We start from the raw sequence: 20910 nt of genomic DNA on the forward strand, positions 1-20910 counted from the left end.
AGGCAGCTTGATCTCCAGAATGGATGATTCTCTTTTTTTTTTTTCCTGCCGTGCTCTCACTCATGTGTTACCGTGTCCTCCTCACACCCCTTTTACACTGCTTCATCTCTCACTCGCAGTTCCCTGAACAGTGTAAGCATTTGACCTTCACATACACACACTCTTTCTTCCAGCTGCCCCGATTCTCTTGATTGTAATTCTACATGTTTTTCATACACTCTATGGGTTCTTTCTCCATGATGCATCAGTTGCAAGGCACAGAAACTGGTCAAGTCTCTGTGGGCAGTGTCTGTGCATGAGTGTGTGTCTGCTGTGACCGTGTTGACTCGGCACCAGTAGCAGGTCGGCAGGTGCAAAATTTCCATCCCTTGACCGCCAGGGGAGAAAATGCGCCCCGGGTATGATTTGCGCATCCAACTAGAACGAACAATCCCTCCTAACTGGTGACTGACACCCAATCCCCTCGACAGCGCACACACCCCCACCATTTCCCATTATTCTTTCCCCTTCCCCCTGCAAGTCTTTTCTTCTCCGCTCAGCGTGAGCTGTCATCTCCAGGTTTGGGTTGTGTTATTAATGCAGCCACATTGTTGAGTGTTAAGCAACTAGAAGAACAAGGAGAAGCCTTCATTTGTCACTGAAGAAAAATCTTGAAATATTCAAATGTCATAGTAATGTTATGCTCTTTTTCATAGTTACACTGCAGACATAATATCCTGGAGAGTACCCAGGACAAGTGTAATTGGAGGGTTTTGCATTTTCCTAAATTTAACTGATTGAGAGGACAATTAAAAAAAACAACTGTTGCATTTGTTGTACCATTGCTTAATATAACCCAGCATTTAGTCATTATGCAGTCAGGAGAAAAAGAAAGTTTTCAAAGGACTCTATACAGTCTTGTGAAAAAATAAGTAGGCTACACCCTTTCTGCTACCATAGAAAGACATGATCTTAAAGACAAGCTCGTCTCACGCCTAAAGCTTGGCCAAAATTGCATCATGCAACAGAACAACGATGCCAAGCATACCAGCAGATCACAGTGTTGGAACGGCTCAAAAGTCCAGACAACTAAAACTGAAACGCTGTCGCAGAAGCTTCTGAACACATAAACAAATGCAGAACATCATCACTGGATAAAGTTGGCCCATTTTGAATACATATGAGTCTAGTCTTTTCACTCAGGGGGGGGCCGTTTTAGTGTTTTTTTAAAATCAATCCGTCAATGTGAGGAGCATAAAATAGGAGTAATGTGAGTTTGCCTTCTAAAAATCTCGACTGTCTGCTGACGGCTCATCAGCCGCATAAATGTCAACAACCTTTACTTTATAGATTGGTTATGCTCTTAGCTCTGGCCAGCTAGTGCTAGCTAGGTTAGCAAAGTAAATCAAGAAATTACCAGAAAGCAGTGGATTTGACTGAGAAACCAATGACATTAGATGTACATATGTTAGCCATATGCTAAAGCACACCCTGATTTAAGGTTTTCAACCACGTTTCTTGATTGACAAGGCAGGAGAACTGGCTGCGGGCTCAGAATGAGAGGAGCAGCCTAAAATATGAAATGTTGATTAAATATGTACCATATCTGACACTGAAATAACAAGCATGCCCTACTTCTGCTCACATTAATTTTGATGAGTTACTTGCTTCAAATACTGCAGATCCTGATTCAGAACTATTTAGCAGATAAGTTTAAATTATTGATACGACATCCTGTAAATGAAAAAAGACTCAGGCTGATGAAACTGACACAATAGAGTCATATTATGTTAACATAGAAGGCTCGCCACAAAAGAAAATATGCAAAGAATAAAATACATAGTCAAACCAAAGTAAGCAAAGTTATGTGAGCAGGTTATCCAGATTCATTTGTAGCTTTTCTTTTTGTAGAAAACTGTCAGTATGTCATATGAACAATTTAATGGTCATCAGCGTATCAGGATGAAAAAGTCACTGCTAATTACTGCAAACTAACTTTACCATAGCTACAACTCTTTTTAGTTCAGGCTTGTGGGATTAGAAAGTAGCAATTAGCTTGGAAAACTGTCTGCATTAAAGTAAACCTATTATTTTTGTTACAGTGGTGGAAGTTCATACTGAACATGGCCAAAGTTTCATATAGTGAGGTCAGTGTATGTATGAGTAACCTGCTATTCAAGGCTTTTGTTTGCAGGGGCATCCAATCAGCAGAAAGTTGGCTTGGAGGGATGGAGGCCTTAAAGGGAGAGGAGTTAAAACAGTTTGTTTCAGGCAGAGAATGAACTGAGGTGCTGCACCAAGACAGAGTATCAGACAAAAAAAAAGATGATTATTTTCCAGTTCCTCCTGGGCAATCCCAAGATGTTCCCAGGACAGACAAGATATAGAATCTTTCCAGCAGGTTCAGGGTCTACCCTGGGGGTCTCCTTCAATTTGGGCATGCCCAGAAAACCTCTAAAGGGAAGCCTCCTAACCAGATGCACGAACCACCTCAGCTGGCTCCTTTTGACACGTAGGAGTAGCGACTCTACTTCAAGATCCCTCTGGATGTCTGAGCTCCTCACCATGTCTCTAAGGCTGAGCCCAGCCATCATACAGAGGAAGCTCATTTCAGCCACTTGTACTCTTTGAGTCATTACCCACATTTCATGACCATAGTTGAGGGTTGGAACATAGATGGATTGTTAAATCAAAAGCCTCATGTTTTGGTTCAGCTCTCTTCACAACTACAGTCTGGTACAACACCCACATTACAACTGATGCAGCAACAATCCATCCATCCAACATGCGCTCCACCTTCCCATCACTTGCGAATAAAATCCCAAAATACAAAAAACTCCCCTGTTTGAGGCAGCCTTTCTCCCACAAGCCAGAGGCAGCATTCCATCATTTTCTAGCAGAGAACCGCGACCTCAGAGTTAGAGGTCAAGCCAGCTTTTTCACACTTGGCTGCAAACCGCTCCAGTGTGTGCTGAAGATCATGCTCTCATGAAGCCAACAGAATCGTGTCATCTGCAAAAAACAGGGATGCTATTCTGAGGTTCCCAAAGTGGACGGTCTCCTTACCTTGGCTACGTCATGAGATTCTGTCCAATAAAGTCAAAAACAGGATTAGTGATGAGGGGCAACCCTGATGAAGTCCAGCAACCGCTGAAAACAAGCTTGACTTTGTGCCACGGATGCAGAAACAGTTCTCACATTGGTTAAATGGCAGCTCTTACCCCTGCAGTACACCCCACAGGTGCCCCCCAGGGATCCTGGTCATAAGCTTTTTCCAAGCCCACAGGACACATGTAGACTGGATGGCCAAACTCCCATGATCCCTCCAGAAGTCCCACAAAAGTGAAGATATGGTCCACTGTTCCGTGTGCCAGGAGGGGAAGAAATATGTACTGCACCAAAAAAACTGCAAAATGGCTAAAAGTTTCTGTGTGGTGTCATGCACTACCAACATAACTTTTTAGAAGACGCTTTAAGAAGTATTTAAAAGAATGATTCTTTCAAGAGACATAAGTGAATACCACTGGTGACAGAAATCTGAAAAATCTGGGGGATCCTGACACTCAGCCAGCAGTCTTACTCTTCACTAGGTGTGGTTTTCAGTGTGTGACATGCTGTACTTTGTTTCTATAATACAACTACTAGGTAAATGAGTATGATAGCTACATTAGGTCAATTAGTACTGCATTAAGAGCACATGTATCTTAGCAAGTAAGTTAACAAATGTGAAGCAACACTACATGAAAAAACTTAAAACTTAAAAAAGTAACTGAGTCATAAAAAACAAACCAGTGAGAATAGAAAAATAATAAAGCAACAACCTACAGGATCTCTAGTGAGTCCTGTAGGTTGTTGGGTGTTAATTTTACAAGCACAAATAAATTCTTCCTCTAATAAATGAAAACGTTTAAGATTTCCTGCATATTAAAAAGGAAAAGACAATCAATTACAGTGTTGCAGCTAGACTTTATATAATGACTGCATGCTGTGTTCACTGAGTCCAAGGAAACAAAAATGATGTCTGTTACTTCTGTGTGTGCACCCAAAGCTTTAGTACCATGTGACCTCAGTAGCAGCTTGGGTTACAGAGGTACCATGAGGCTCTTAAAGTTTGATGAATGCATTGTTTGACTGGCCGCTGTCCTGGCACAGCAGCATGATCTAGGCTAATATGTGGCATCTCAGTCCTCTGAGAGCCAATATTTATAGTACGCAATTCTCCTTTCCATTAATGAGACCAGCGTTGTGGGTGCTGAGGAAACGGGGTCGCGCAGTGCATTAAATACAGGGAGCTGAAGTCATCACATACTGTATCTGTTTAAGAATTGAAAATAACATGATTAAAAAAAACCCTATCATGCTGGATTTATGGAAGCCACTTTCTGCCAGTGAAAAATGATAAGAAAATGTTTCCATAAAAAATGTTTAACTTTGAGTCCATGACACACAGTAGAAAAGTGCACCAAATTAAAGTGATACAAGTCAGACAACTAACTTTACAACAGAATACTTTAATACATTTAATAAACCTTCAATTTTGTCATGAGAAAAGAGCAATCCATATGCTCTATTTGAAAAAGTGCCAACTTTTATGTCCAGCTTATGTGCTTGAGTCCAACTCTTCCAAAGAGACCCGGGCACAGTACAACGCTGTGGGTGATACAGCCCACATTGTTTATCATTTTAGTTATTTACCACATCAAAATATGACATCATAGGAAAAAAATTTTATTGTAAAATTAGGACCTTCCATTTCAATTTTTTATTTGAATAAAGAGTAAAAAGATGTTTTTTATTTTTATTCTTTAAATTTAAAATTTTCAGCCCATTCCACTGACAAGCAACTAGCTGACCAGCGAGAATATATAAAAGTATTCCTAAATTCTTTAAGATTTAGCAGAAATGGGCTTCCATACCAGAACTTTGAAAGCTCTAATTTCTGTTTGATATTTTACTGGATGTGTTATCAACTTTAATCTTTGAATAAATTAAGATTAATGTGAATGTTTTCTCAAAGCTGAACCACAGGTATACCTGTCGCCCCGTTTTTCACTCTTATCGGATTCATTGCCTTTCTATTAGCTGCATCCACGGAGCCCAATGTTCCAAAGCATCAACGGCTGATTAAAAGCCAAGACGCTTCCCCAACCTCTATCTCTGTCCCTGTTACCACAGCTCAGCACAAAAATTTAGCTGAGTCACCTTTGCTGTCACAAACATAAATTCAGCATACAAACCTTTAAGATGGCCAGCCCCTCTCTCAAAGTCTTCCCACTCTCTAGAGGACTGAAAGTAAGAGATACAGACCTATTTAGATTGTTTATTTAAGCAGTTTTGCTAAGCTTGGAATAATTTCTCTCCCCAAGGGACACAGTCTAGTTGACAAATAGCTCCAATTAGCTTCTGTGTTCCCGTGTAAAGTGCCTATCCTTTGAAGGTCTTTCAAGGTTAATCCTTACTAAGGAGATAAAAGTTACAGAGCTGCCATTTTCTTTTCTTTTTTTTTTTTACCGTTGACTTTCACCCTCTCTTCCTGCTTCTTTCATCTACCTTTTAATTTTTGGTTTTACACTTTAGCAAAAGCTCAGGGAAAATATTCATGATAGTGAGAATCATTATCTAAGTCTTTACTGTTTTTAGCATTTGTTGCTCTTTATTTGTTTTTTACCCTTCGACCTGTTTGCCTGCACTTTGTGTGATCTACAGCCAGACTTCTCATTAGTGGCCGGCTCCTTCCCACTCTGCCATAAATCCTTGGTGCCTTTGAAGGTGTCGGGTAGGCTTTACAGATATGAAACCTCCATTAATTTTTTTTTTAAGAAATTAATTAAAACCAGTCTTCATTGCTGGTGGAGTTGTATAAAGTAATAAAAAAGATAATAAAGTTTTATAATAAATAAGTAGAGGGGGATTTGTTGTTGTTATTGCAATACCCAGAGCAACCACTTGGTTGCATATTTGAATGGCAGGGCTTTACTTGCTCTACATCCATGGCTGGGATGGCTGTGGCTCAGGAGCAGGTCATCTATCAATCACAAGGTTGCTGGTTCCAGTCCACATGCCAAAATGTCCTTGGGCAAGATGCTGCTCCTGGTGCGTTCATGTGTGTGAAGACAGGAGGCCCTTAGATGCAGAAAAGAAACAGTGCTTATGTGAGTAGGACATTTTGTATAATGTGCTTTGAGTCCTCATGTGGGGAGAAAAGCGCTTCATAAAAACCAGTCCATTTACCATTTAAAGGAATAAAAACTGTAATGTTTCCTCACTTCAAATATATTTACTGAAGCTGCAGTATTATTATATGAACAATCAGAGACGCTGCACGCCACACCAAGCAAGGCTGAGGGCTGACAACATTTCAGCTACAGCAGCAACAATGTGCAACTTCTGCAATGACAGTAGGAGAGGGATGACCTCCCTAAGGGCAGGTATCCACTCACTTCAGCTGCAAGTGGCCTGAATGATTCTGTTTAAACAAATCCAATAACAACAATGAAATCCACTCAGTGGAGGTGAAGAGGAGTTCTATTTATGCTAGTTAAAAAAGAAACAAGAGAAAAGAAGACAGTGGTGAGCGGAGCAAATAATAATGAGTAAATATAATACTAAAAAACTAAATGCGGTTATTCTCGCTTATAGAACTATTGTTGTTGCTGATGGTGTCAGATTATGTACAACATAATAGTGCTGAATGCTGTTTGGAGGGGGCTGCAGTGAATTCTTGCCTATGGCCCCCAAAAACACTAGAATCGCCACTGAGAGCAATGAATAAAAAAAAAACAAAAAAAACCCCACTAACTAAACCTGCTGGGTGGCCACTGGATGGTTTGCCTTCAGGATGTTCTGACAGGAAGCCCCTTTTTTTTGGTTCACTTATATCACAATGTTAGTCCCGTGTTACAGAGTCTTTATGGCAGAAGCTCTAAAGATGAACTTCCCCTTGACAAGCAGCCTAGTATAGTATCTGACACACAGCTTGTGTGTGACAGCATATTTTTCTCTGCTCACATTGCTTTCTCTACTCTGCTTTCTTTCAATGGAGCGAACATAATATATCAGTGGTAATCGATAGAGTGGCTGGTGAGTCCTGATGATGCAGTCGGTACTTGACCAGTTGCTGACAAGCTGGACTTTCTACTGTGTTTTAAATGAGAGCGAGTAAATGGAAAAGAACAACGATCAGTGCCAAAGATTAATTGTGTTCTCATAACAGGAAGAAAACAAATTCTAATAAAGTCCCGTGTGTCCTTATAGGTGCAAGTTTATCTCTACATGGGTCTGAGCTCCAGCACCAGAGCCTTCACAGACACAGAGTCCAGCTGCAGCCCTCAGCCTCTGGCTACCGGGCAGCAGACAGACCTCTCGCCTTCCCCTCCTGTGGGGAGGAAGACATCATGGAGGAATCTTTGGCCACAGCTCCGGACTCCAGCACTCAAGATGATGTGCCTCCACTGGGTGAGCACCACCAGCAGCAACTAAAGGGCATGAAATTCAGGCTACCCCTGTTCAAACAAAAAGTTATTCAGCCTTCAAGAACATCATTGAGCTACATGTGGATGCAGGTTGTTGGTAGCTGCAATTGGAGTGCATGAAATCTGATATAAACACAGCAGTCCTGAAGCCCACAAAAAAATATGTTTGTTTCTGTAACTAGTCCCATTAGATTCAAACTGAAAGGCTGATTTTGTGAGACAGCATTATTTATTAAAGGACTTTGATACAGTACATAGTATAGTGAAATAATTAAAAGCCTACCTTTTGAATTTGTACTGAATTTAAAGTAAGAATTAAAGGTCTTGAATGATCAGCCTCCATCTTATCTTACAGATGTCATAATAACAGATGACTGCCCCTCCCTGAGCCTGGTTCTGCTGGAGGTTTCTTCCTGTTAAAGGGAGTTTTTCTTTCCCACTGTCACCAAGTGATTGTTGTTGCACTTTGCATTATAGGCCTTGAGCCGAGTGTGGTTGTGAATTGGAGCTATATAAATAAAACTGAATTGAATTACCCGATCTGTCATGAAAGAGCCTCCCTAGAATTTCTCAACACCTCGCATAAATGTGTATAAATGAATGTATTATTTTCATCTATGGGTCAAACTACTATGTATTAAGAAAATGGTGTTGCTTGCGGTGTCGATCACAGAGAAAACGTGTCATCTGGTACTTATGATTTCCCAGTTGATGGATAAGAAAAGCATTTAGAAGCTGAAGAGTCAGTATTTTGACTCTAAAGTTTGTGGACTTAAAAAGTTTGTCATACTATTACATTTTACATTATTGTAATTACAGAAATGTAATTCTCTGAATTCTGCCATCCATCCTCTCTCCAGCTGTGAAGGATGTAAATGTGCTCCTCGAAGGGGAAAGGTCAGGCATGAGCAGCTCGTCCAGAGATGACGACTCCACCCTGCAGAACCAGGGCACCCACAGCAGCATCCTTGATGACAACACAAAGTCCAGTTCAGGTCTCCCAGAGGTCAGCGGTGAAACTAAGAGTTGTTGTTTTCTTCAGTGCCAGCTAAAGAAATGAGCCTGTTTTACACAGCAGTAGATTTTAGAATCATGCGTGAGAAAGGCAACGGTTTGATTGCTTATTCCTCCATCCATCATAAACAATAAATGAGACATAATTCAAAACAGTGTGGATGACTTTTCCTCTAAATGGCAAGTTGCTGACTCTCTTTATGTCTGTCTGTCCTCAGGGGAGGAGTAAGTCCAGTGGCCTTTGCTTCAGTGATGGAAAGAGCCGTATTGATTACATCCTGGTTTACAGGAAATCGAGCTCCCAGTCAGAGAAGAGGGAAGTATTTGAACGGAACATCCGTGCAGAAGGCTTGCACATGGAAAAGGAGGTAAAACAGCTGACCTGTATGGTATTCGCTAACTAGCTGCTAATTCTGACTAGCATTTTACACTTTGCACATAATATAATGAAATTTCTCAAAGCTTTTTGCTCTAAAATCCTGTGCCTGCTTTGACTGGTGAAAGCAATGATAAAAGCAATATGACTTTACTGGCAAAACATCTCATTTGTAGTTCGCAAAACCAAAACAATGGACTAAGTCATCAATGTCTTTCATAAAGGGGGCATATTATGCTTGTTCATATTTAATGTGGCCAAAATTTCAAATATTAAAGTAAAATAAGATATGCATGTGTGTCAAAACCAAAGTAAAGACAGTGCACCTCACAAGCACTTGGATGGATGGATGGATGGATGGATGGATGGATAATGACAGCATTGCACAGTTGCTGCAGATTTGGTAGCTGCACATCCATAATATGAATCTCCCATTCCACCAAAGATGCTCTACTGGATTGAGACCTGGTGACTGAGGAGGTCCTTTGAGTGCAGTGAACTTATTGTCATGTTCAAAAAACCAGTTTGAGATAATTTGAGCTTTCTGACACGGTGTGTTCTCCTGCTGGAGGCGGCCGTAAGAAGATGGGTAATCTGCAGTCATAAAGGGATGGACCTGGTCAGCAACAATAGTAATAATTTAAGCAATGCTCAGCTGGTACTAAGTTCAATACTCTGTGGCCAAGAAACTATCCCCCACATCATTACATCAGCATCACCAGCCTGAATACTCGGCAGGATGGATCGATGCTTTCATGTTGTTCAGAATAAATTCTGACTCTACCAACCAAATGTTGCAGCAGAAATAAAGACCAGGCAATGTTTTTACAATCTTTAATTTTGTGAACCCATGTGATTTGTAGCCTTAGCTTCCTGTTTTTAGCTGACAGGACTGGCCCCCTGGTGTGGTCTTCTGCAGCTCCCATCTGCTTAAAGATTCAACTTACTATGCACTCACAGATGCTCTTCTGCATACTTTGGTTAGAATGACCATGTCTGTATGCATAAATGTATTGGATTGCTTACTTGTGATTGGCCAATTAGAAATTTGTGTTAACGAGCAGTTGAACAGGCGTACCTGACAAAGTGAGGTGGGTTTAAATAGAAATATGTACTTTTTGAAAAGCTGGAAATAAGCATAATAGGCACCCTATATGTAAAAATACTGACATAGATGAGTAGTACTAGAGTATTTTAAAATATACATAACTGCTAAAGTCAATTAATGATCCCAACTTTAAATTATAATTCATTTATTAATATGACATATTTTCTATTTTGTGTTGGAGGTCAGCAGTGTAGCACTCCTTCAGTTGGTGGGCCGTAAATATATTGTTCAAGAGCAATTCTTATAATCGTGGGACATTAGCAAAGCAAAAGTGATCCAGTTCTTTAAAAAGCGATGACTCCAGAGTGAAGTCGTTTCCTGTGCTGACCGAGAACTCGCATTGCTGCAATTTCTTCAGCCAACGCGCAGCTGTATTCATTGTGAGCCACGCTCAATAGCAATACCATTTTGTGTGAGGAAGCTATTTAATGCACAGTCCTATTATGCATGTAATCTAAATGGCCAAACTGCTGAATTTTAAAATGCTCCAAGCCTTTGTGCTGGGTCTGACAGCTGGGTGCTGTTGAGATGTTCAATGGTGAGGTACCACTCGTAGGGCAAAATCAAATGTGCTGATAGCAATTTTCTCTGCCGCTGCTTCTTACAGAGCCGAAGTGTCACTTGATAGGATGGAAATGTGGATGTTGTGATGCTGTGTGTTAACCTCAACACTGTTTGCTGATGCTGTAGCGGCAAGGTCATCATTATCTGGAGCATGCAGGGGAAGGAGAAAGTTGTTGTCTCCTTCATCCTTCAGCCCACTTGTGTGTATTTCTTGCATGCAGTCATTTAGTTATTTTTAGGCCTCTTTGCAGTTCTGATTCACGTACCTTTAGACAGACTCCTACACAGTCGTGAAGTACAAATAGGTGAGGAAAAGAGCAGATGCTGAACAGCCTGCACTGAGATATTTTGCACCTCTCCCTTTTTTAAATGTCATATATGTTTTATAAAATGTTATAGTTCTGTTTATGTGCATGTTTGTCTTTGTTTACAGGCCTCGTTAACAAACAGTGATGTGATCTTCCTGAAGCTTCATGCACCATGGGATGTTCTCTGTCGCTACGCAGAGCTCATGAACATTCGCATGCCTTTTAGGTGAGGCAAAACTTCTTCCATCCTCTTCTGCTTATCCAATTAAGGGTCGCGGGGGTGGTGGTGGGGTGCTGGAGACTATACCAGCTGCCATAGGGCATGATGTGGGGTACACTCTGTACAGGTCGCCACTTTGTCGTAGTCCAACCCACTCACTTTCCTGCCCCTCCCTGAGCCTGGTTCTGCTGGAGGTTTCTTCCTGCTAAAAGGGAGTTTTTCCTTCCCACTGTCGCCGAGTGCTGCTCATAGGAGGGTATTTTGATTGTAACCCCATCTTATTGAGTGATTGCATCCTGCCTGAATTTCTTCTTCTCATTCCATTTTCCAGGAGGAAAATCTTTTACATGCACCGACGGCACAAGTTTATGAGCAGGTGAGTGTTGATTCTAGGAGGCAACATGCAAGTTGACCACGCAAAACCCCACTGTTGCAGCTTTAGCAGGAGCTTCTCTTGCAGGATGGAGAAGCGCATCAACAAATTTCGCGGCTGGCTTCCCCGCAAGCCCATGAAGTTCGACAACAACAGGCTGCCCGACCTGGAGGAGAACGAGAGCTTTACCGCCCCCTTCAGTCGATCGAGGATCCATCAGTGAGTTATTAAAGGAATGCTCTTTTAAAACTCGACCCTGAAAGACAGTTTGAACTTAATCTTTCACTGCCGGCTGGTGCACTTTCCGTTTCCTCTTTTATACTTGAGCCTCTCAAAATTCTGTCTGCCGCCTTGCATGCAAATTGGCACAAAAACACACTTTTACTCCTACGTACTGTACTTGCACACATGCACAGACGAGCTATCAGTCACAGCAGGCAGGCTTGTTATAACCCGTTTGTTTCACTGCAGTTTCATCATCCACAACAAAGAGACATTTTTCAACAATGCCACCAGAAGTCGCATTGTCCACCACATCCTCCAGCGGGTCAAATATGAGGAGGGGAAAACTAAGATGGGTAAGTCTCCTGTAAAATGAATAAAAATGACTTTTATTATAGTATTTAAAAAAAATGCACATTACATAGTGCACAACATGTGCCAGTATATCTTTGTATGTGAGTAATGTATAATTGACTCTAATAACACAGTAGGCTAGGAAATTAATTTTATCTATGCTTTGTTCCACTTTAAATTTATGTTTATGTCTCCACTCTAAATGTGACTCTGTTGCTGTTCTGTTATTATCTTGCATTACTCTTTTCATTACTGTCTTTATATACAAAGCCAAACAGCTCCTCCCATCTGACGCACATTAATGCGAGGCCCCCTTTATAGATAAAACAGTCTGTGCCTGCATGAGTATAACTGAACGGTATTGTCTTAACAGTGTTAACAATATTTCATTCATTACCTTTGCTTTGTTTTCTTCTTCTTTGCAACCTTTGTAAGCCAGGGAGCCTGATGCTGACCGTGATTTTTTAAATCTGTCCAGATGTGACCGACTCACACTCACTGTTGCTCCTTTTATCCCAGTGGTCAGTTGTGGTATTACAACAGAAAAATCCTCTTTCAGCAGAGACCAGAGTTTTAGGAGACGTCTGTAAAACACCTTCAGCTGCAAAATGTTTACTCCTTTTTCCTGAGGTTTTAAATTTCCACATATTTCCTACTATCCCTACCTAAAGTATTAAGCATGAAGCACCCTCTACTGGTGTCAGGCTCTGACTGTGCTTTCACACACTACATTTCCAATGTGAACAGGTTATATTGAAACAGCAATTACATTTTTAGAATCTCTGCATCCTCCACATGGCATCACTTCTTTCATGAGTCTCTCATTCCTTTGATTCCTTTTTTTTTTTTTGCAGGGCTTAATCGTCTTTTGAGCAATAATTCCTATGAGGCAGCTTTCCCCCTTCATGAGGTAATTTGGCTGATCTCCTACAAGCCTTTCACTCATTCAGTTTTACTGCCTCTTTTGAAGTAATCACCGTTTGCTCTCACACGTGCTACATGAGACCACTGGTGATTCCTGTGTATTGATATTACACCGGTACATATTGTGTCTATGTGTACATATACATAAATATGCATGCTTTAACAGGGGAGCTACCACAGCAAAAACTCCATCAGAACGCACGGAGCAGAAAACCATCGGCACCTCCTGTATGAATGCTGGGCTTGGTGGGGGGTTTGGTACAAGTACCAACCGCTGGACCTCATCAGGTAACTACAGACACATCATCATGTGTGGCTTATCTTTTACCACATGCAGGTGCATTTTCGAGGCCATTCTGAGCGAATAAGCTAGTTTATCTCATCCCTCTGTGCTCTGCTGTTGTTTCAGGAGGTATTTTGGAGAGAAGATCGGACTGTACTTCGCCTGGCTCGGCTGGTACACGGGGATGCTGTTTCCTGCAGCTCTAGTTGGCCTGCTGGTATTCCTGTACGGGCTTTTCACTCTGGAGCACTGCCAGGTCAGGTAAGAAGGCACCTCCTCTCTGTTTTGATAAACATGTGTGTCCCTGGAGCTCGGAGGTGTATTCTGAGCTGCTACAGAAGAACATGCATTATCTTCTCCAAACTGTTGTGTGTTTCTGCTGCACAGATGCTCTACTGTATAAATAGAGATTAAGGTAAACAATTTGTGCAATCTTACAATTAGGTCCAAAAAAATCTTGTATTAGCTGAATGTCTGCGCTTTAATCACATATTGTTTAATTTAAAATCCACTGTGGTGGCATACAGAGGAAAAAACAACAAAGAATGTGTGTTTGTCCATCAGCTTATGGACCTGACTGTAATTTGCTATTACAGATGAGGCAACAGAGTGTGAAATTGTCTCCTGTAAGTGATTATACTGGATGCTGCTTAACTCAGACAAAGGAAATTAAACGTGTGCAGGATTCTCTGGCTGAAAGAAATTCCACATAGAAGCAAATGTGCTCTGTAATTACTTTTCTTAAGTACATAACTTCATTCGTCTGAACAGAGACAGCACACACATGCAAAGTTTTGCACTTGCATATTTTAAGAGAACTCAAAGTTGCATTAGCCTGGGTTTTTCTATGGCTTTGACTCTTCCTGGATGTCATAATACCAGCTTTACTGGAACCTATTGTTCTAACTGTTGTTTGCTGTGTCTCAGCAAGGAAATCTGCCAGGCCATCGACATTATCATGTGCCCCATCTGTGACCAGTACTGCCCCTACCTGAGACTGTCAGACAGCTGCATCTACGCCAAGGTACCAGAACCTTCTCCATGACCACACACTATGAAGCTAATACAAATGTGCCTTAAGCCTGCATTCTTTCTAACAGCCAGCAGGGTTAGAAAACATAGAAAACAACCCTTAGCTCACTGGATCTCTGAACTCATTAAACACTTTACTGATAACTTTATGGTTTTAATCACTAATTTGAAGTCTTAATAAATACAAAATTATGTCTATTTGATAAATTGTGATCTACATTAGAGTCAGCAGGGGGATAAAGGAGGGTATGCTTTGGTCAGTTTCTCACCCTTCACTCATCTCATCCAGTCTGAAAACACTGAGATGAAAAAAAGCCAACTTTTGCCTGACGTCTTTATATATACGCACACATCTTCATCTGCCACAAGAATTTTAGCATAATATTGAACCACGTTTGCCATTAATAACAGAACCTGCAAAAAAAAAAACAGCTCTAAAATCTTTGGAATTATGAATTTGCTAATCAAATAAATCAGTTACTTTTATTTTTGATATATTAATAACATCCTGTCTTGTCTTTGTTTTAAGGTCACTCATCTGTTCGACAACGGGGCGACCGTCTTCTTTGCTGTGTTCATGGCTGTTTGGGGTAAGTTGCCTTTAAACTTAAAAAAATACAACAGAGAAACATAACTACCATGTTCATACACTGCTGTGCTGCTGCACTGATAACCTCTTCTAATGTCTTCCAAATGACATGTGCAAAAGTCTTGAGCCACCCCTCCCTTATTTGTATATTTCTAGGAAAATGAAAAATAGGTTCAGTGATTTATTGAAACATATGCAGACATATGTGGAAATACAGTATATAAGGCATAAACAGAGGTGTTACAATTCTGACCAGCTTGAAAGTCAGTATTAGGTGTGACCGCTTTTATTCTTTAGCACAGCCTGAACTCTCTGAGGCAGCTTCTTTGTCATTTCTTTAAGCAGTCTTCAGGAAGAGCTCTCCTGAAGGACATTCAAAGCTCTTCTTTGGGTGTTGGCTACCTTTTACTCTGTTCTCTGTCAAGATGATCTCACAATGCTTCAATAATGTTGAGGTCTATGTTCTCAGGAGTCCGTCCATTACTAATAGCGTTCCATTGCATGTTTTTTATCCAGGCGTGTTTTTGCTGCACTGGTAGTGTCTTTGGGATCATTGTCATGCTGGAAAATGAAGCCATCAGATGCTTTTCAGGTGGTATTGTATGGGGGATCAAAATCTGATGGAATTATAAACACAGAAAAGCACCATCACTTCTGATAAGATCTCCATCACCATTGGCCGAAAAGCAGCCCCAAACCATCACAGAACCTCCACCGTGTTTGACAGGTTGACTGTAGTTACTCACGGTTGTACCGCTCTCCTGACCTCCATATTACTGCTGATGATTTGAACCAAAAATTTCAAACTGGATTGATCACTCCACCTGATCTGTTGCCACTGATTTTGAGTCCAGTTCTTGTGTTCTTTGGCTTACGTCAGCCTTTTCTCCCTGATTCCCTTCCTTGAGAATGGCTTCTTGACAGCCATCCTTCTGCTGAGGCCATTTCTGATGAGGCTTAAGTAGATGGATCAACTAAAGGGCCTTTGCTAAGTTGTCCGTTTTGTGTAGACAAAACACTGGTTCATGCCTTGCGTTTGGTGCCTTAGATCAGTGTTAAGTGGCTCAACAAGCAAAAAACTTCTTTCGGCTGCTCACTTTAGGGGTCACCACAGCAGATCATCTGAGTCCATCTCACCCCATGCCCCTTCTGTGACCCCATCCTGTGTCAAGAAGAGCATCTGCTGTAAAAACTCAGCTGAAACAAAGCTGTGTGACGACCCCCTGTGGAGCAGGCGAAAGCACACATTATTGCAGCTTTAATTTAATGACCTAAATAATGTCATTAAATACTTTAACAACAAGTTTTCAAATAAAAAAGCACATTGATACATTTTCACAGTCTACATTTAAAACATTAAACAAATGTTTGCAGTTTCATTGACATTGTTTAAAAGCCTGCTTGAACACTCATCTTTACTGCACGAGGTCCCAGTGTATGGATGGTGCACACAAAGAGCCTGTGGGCTCTTCATAACTTTCCTCCATTGCTGACATGGCAGGTGTTGAAGAACCAGTAGTATCACACAGCTGGTAGGTGGACTCTTTATTAATACCTTGGTGGCAGAAAAATGAAGCAGAAAAAGATGCAAAAACTGAAAAATTACTCAAAAATCACATTGCTAACAGATCAATTCAAAACTGCATATCAAAAATATGGATTTGATGTTTTACAGGAAAACTGTAAATATAAAAATAGCTATGCTGTCTGCATTCCTGCACACTGATCTTTCCGTATATAGTCAGAAATGTTGTTGAGTTTTGCTTATTTTCAGTACCTATGGAAGAACAAAAACTACTGCAGCAACAAATGCTCACCAAGGATTTTTTTAACAGTGTCCGGGTGTTTGAGAGCCTCTCGTATTCTGCTGTCATATCTAGAACATCTCAGCATGAAGAACAGAGCTAAACACAGCTGCAGGATGAAGATCATGACGCTCAGCCAGATGAGCATGTTGTTTACTGCTGAGGGTGAAGAGGAGGGAAGAGATACAAAAAGACGGTTTAAAAAAATCTGACTCTGAGTGACAGAATAGGAATAAAACTTAGAAAGTTTTTTAATGACTATTGTGAATTACTGTTGATTATTTACATAAACACAATTTATAGACAGATGAGATATAGCGTCGTTAAACACTAATTAGTAAAACTTTGTTAATTCCCACACTTATATGTTACTTGTAACCATTGTCAAGCAATGTTCAATGTTTTATAGAACTTAGATACAGAATTAGAATCATTATTCATTTAAAATATTACAGTACCAGCTGAAAGCTGTGCTGTGGACCCCAAGTGTGTGACCTCTGGCTGAGAGAAGCCCAGAGTCTGGTTCTGGTTCTGAAGGACCCCCATCAGGCAGCTCTGAGTGCTCCGGGAGACTTGCTGTGGAGCCAAGGACACGCATTTGGATTTGGATCATCTGGGAAGCTAGATTAAAAGTTTTACTAGTTTTTAGGAGCTGAAAGGAAAGCTCAGCTGTCAGCAGGAATCCATTCATGTGAAGGTTACCAGCCAAACGCGAATGAAAAGAAGCACAAAACAAACCTTTAGAAGTTCCACAAACCTCAGACCAGCCTCACAGCAAGCTCCCACCTCCTCTAAACTATCCACTGGCATTTTATCTTCTCAGATTTAGTAAATTGTAGCTCGGGAAAGCAGGATATGAGGAAAAATGATTAATTTCATTTCCTTTAATGTGCACATCTCAGTCGATCTATAGACACAAAGATTGCCACATTAGGTTCCTGTTTCTTTTTCCTGTTTTCTTATCTGCAAGTTGCACAATTTGGCAACACTTGAATGAGGTGGCTCATTGCATTGTCTGCTCTGCATAGTGAAGCAGAAAAAATGTTGTGCCACAAAGAGTGAACACCGCACTTAAAGAGATGTCAAGAGTCCAAAAAGATGTTTAGAGTTTGCAAATGGAAAACGGGGGACATTGAGAAATGGATGGACTATTTGAAAAATGAACCTCAGAGGAGTAAAAGCATTACTGCTTTAACATGTCTAAAAATAAAGCACACAAAAGATTATGAAAAAAACTGGGCACATGCAGGTCTTTTGCAAAGGCACCCTAGGAACCTGCACTCTTAATTTGATCCTATATGATGCAGAAGTGGGTTCAGCTGCGTCTGTCCCTGCGTCTGTCCCTAGCCACACCAATTTTCATTTGAGCTGGGGATAGAAGGAACTGTTTCTGAGACACACCGCTGTGTTTTGAAACACAGGTGTTATCCACCCACCCACCATTTCCTGATTTTTACAGTGCTGATGATGTCAGGTCTGACATCACTGGGCTATACCAAGTGGAGAGTTTTCCTTGTTTTGTAGGAGTGTTTATTTTTTCTGTTTTAGAAATTCAAGAATAATTTGCCAAGATCCTTTTCCCTTATAGAGCCACCAAGGCATGTAAAATGGTGTGTGTGTGTGTGTGTGTGTGTGTGTGTGTGTGTGTGTGTGTGTGTGTGTGTGTGTGTGTGTGTGTGTGTGTGTGTGTGTGTGTGTGTGTGCGTATGTTTATAATACCTTGTGGGGACAATTTTCCTGACATATACTACGTTGTGGGGACCAATTGCTCCTTGTGGGGACTGGAACCTTGTCCCCACAAGGGGAAACCCTGTTTTTGGGTCAGGGGTCAGAGTTAGGGCTAAGGTATGAATTGAGTTTAGGTTAGGGTTAGGGTTAGGTATGTGATGGTTAGGGTTAGGAAAAGGGTAAAGGTAAGGTTTAGGCTGTAGAAATGAATGGAAGTCAATGGAAATTCCCCACAAAGATAGCAAAACACACTTGTGTGTGTGTGTGTGTGTGTGTGTGTGTGTGTGTGTGTGTGTGTGTGTGTGTGTGTGTGTGTGTCTGTGTGTCTGTGTGTGTGTGTGTGGGGGGGGACTCCAGTGAAAGGAACTCTTAATGCTTCAGCATACCAAGATATTATGGACAATTTCATGCTCCCACCTTTTGGGAACAGTTTGGGGATGGGCCCTTCCTGTTCCAACATGACTGCACACCAGTGCACAAAGCAGCTCCATAAAGACATGGATGAGCCGGTTTGGTGTGGAAGAACTTGCACAGAGTCCTGACCTCAGCCTGATAGATTATCTTTGGGATGAATTAGAGTGGAGACTGTGAGCCAGGCCTTCTCATCCAATATCTGTCTGACCTCACAAATGCGCTTCTGGAAGAATAGTAATAAATTCCCAGAAACACTCCTAAACCTGTGGAAAGCCTTCCCAGAAGAGTTGAAGCTGTTACAGCTGCAAAGGGTGTGCCGACATCATATTAAACCCTCTGGATTAAGACTGAAATTCATATACATGAAGGCAGATGAGCGAATACTTTTGGCAATACAGTGAATGCTTTTACTTGGCTTCAGGACGTTGCTAGCAACTTATCAAAAAGATTCTGAGGAGGATCGTAGTTATAATTTCATGTGCTGGTGAACTGAAGAAGTAATGATGCTGTTAAAAAATATGTTTAGATGTTAAAGTGTAGCTGAAGATTATCTGCTAATACAGGCAGAGACAACCTTGACAGCAAGGTGCAAAACACCACAGCTGATTATTGTTTGGGTGTTTTAATTTGCATTTTTAATTTGTGTCGTGGGAAGAAGAGGGGGGCTTTGATTGTGCAGCTTCACACAGACAGCAAATAGAAACACTGCTGCACTTTAAACAGATTAACTTTTCATTGGAGTATATAATAAGAATCATCCAGTTAGCGTCCATTGGATGGAGTGCATTTCCTTCTAATAAAGATTTCAAACCTCACTAGAGCTCTGCAGACACCCTCGGTGAGTTTAAACTTACTAAAACTCTTACAAGATTTCAGTTATGTGTTATAAAGGCACTGGAATTCTTGTTATTGAGCTATTTTTACTCTACAGTAAAATCCACAATCCTACTCCCTTATCATATCAACAGGCAAACTTTATCAGCTCTTAGATAATTAACAAATAAAGGCCCAGCTAAACGCTAAGTATTACAAAGTTAAACCACATGTAACATTGTTTTTGATTCCTGTAAAGCTGAACATACATAGTTGTTTGTTATTAGACATTTAGAAAGACCCTCAAATTTAAACTGCTGAGCTTAACGACCAATGCAGAGCACCAAAGCTGTTTTCACAGCTGCTCTGGCATTTCAGAGCACCATTTGAGATCTGCAAATACAGCAAAAACATTTCAGTTTTCCATTTTTATGTAACAGAAAGTCTAAGAGTACGTGTAATAATGCACTGACCTGACATTCACTGCTTCTCGCTGCTTGTCCGAATGAATTTTCAGGTTGAACTGCAGCACAGAATCCACTCAAATCCCCTCATTAAGGTTCCTCAGAAGTTCACTCCCCCGCTGGTTCCTCATAGAGCTGAGCGTTCACACTGAAAACAACTTTCTCTAATGTGGTGTCAGAAGGCATGTGGACATGACAGAGAAAATAAATGAAGAGTGCGTTTGAAATGTTGAGGATGAAGGCCTCTGATCTGAGCAGTGTGTGCAATAAGTAAGCTATCCGGAGGACTTTGTTCAGCAGTTCCTAACCTCTATGGCTCAGTGCTGTTTCTGAGTTGTTGTGCGTTGTAAACGCCGGTCCAAAAAGCACTTTAGTGTGACTTTGACATGTGATATTGTCAAAGTTGGATAACGTTGGCATCAAACCAGCCACTCCACAGTTTGCATTAAGCCAGCTGCACACAAAGCAGAAATCCAGAGGGCTTTGGTCTTTATTTACCCAAACTCTCGGTTAACTTTTAACCAGTTTCTGACAATAATTTAAAGTGCTTCAGATCTGCTTTGTGATCTGTGATGTTCAAGAAAATATCACCTACAGAGTGATATATGTTTTTGTATTTAGTGATGTTTTAAACGTGAAGAAATAAAAGATGCAAATGCAAATGTTCCTCAGTGAATCATAGTCCCACAGACTACATCAGGCTGCCTGTTATGTGCCTATTTAAAGCTATATTATATGAATAACTGATAAAATTGTTATACATGTAACACCCTGCTGTGCAGTTTCCCTTTACTCTACGGTCTGTTTGAACCTCTGTAGGCTAATTGGTTTGTTGTTTACTCATCAACCTTGTTTAAAGCAACAGCAG

General features: G+C 40.9%; 1 protein-coding gene and 1 long non-coding RNA gene across 2 annotated transcripts in view; one reads left to right on the plus strand and one right to left on the minus strand.

Moving 5' to 3' along the window:
• Positions 1-20910, plus strand: part of LOC115773438 (anoctamin-4) — a 53025-nt gene that overhangs the window by 11847 nt on the left and 20268 nt on the right. Inside the window, exons 4-15 of the mRNA XM_030720176.1 lie at positions 7234-7434; positions 8312-8457; positions 8684-8833; positions 10947-11047; positions 11373-11417; positions 11502-11633; positions 11886-11992; positions 12845-12900; positions 13081-13202; positions 13324-13458; positions 14125-14221; positions 14759-14819. Of these exons, the coding sequence (XP_030576036.1) occupies positions 7234-7434; positions 8312-8457; positions 8684-8833; positions 10947-11047; positions 11373-11417; positions 11502-11633; positions 11886-11992; positions 12845-12900; positions 13081-13202; positions 13324-13458; positions 14125-14221; positions 14759-14819 (1353 nt within the window). The remainder of the gene's footprint in view (positions 1-7233; positions 7435-8311; positions 8458-8683; positions 8834-10946; positions 11048-11372; positions 11418-11501; positions 11634-11885; positions 11993-12844; positions 12901-13080; positions 13203-13323; positions 13459-14124; positions 14222-14758; positions 14820-20910) is intronic.
• On the minus strand, positions 14748-20443 carry LOC115773439 (uncharacterized). Its single transcript, XR_004019097.1, has 4 exons — positions 20052-20443; positions 17082-17199; positions 16636-16782; positions 14748-16373 (listed from the first exon to the last, which is right to left on the minus strand). It is a non-coding gene; the product is annotated as an uncharacterized LOC115773439 (long non-coding RNA).

This window comes from Archocentrus centrarchus, chromosome 23 (assembly GCF_007364275.1).
Source record: "Archocentrus centrarchus isolate MPI-CPG fArcCen1 chromosome 23, fArcCen1, whole genome shotgun sequence".
NCBI lineage: Eukaryota > Metazoa > Chordata > Actinopteri > Cichliformes > Cichlidae > Archocentrus > Archocentrus centrarchus.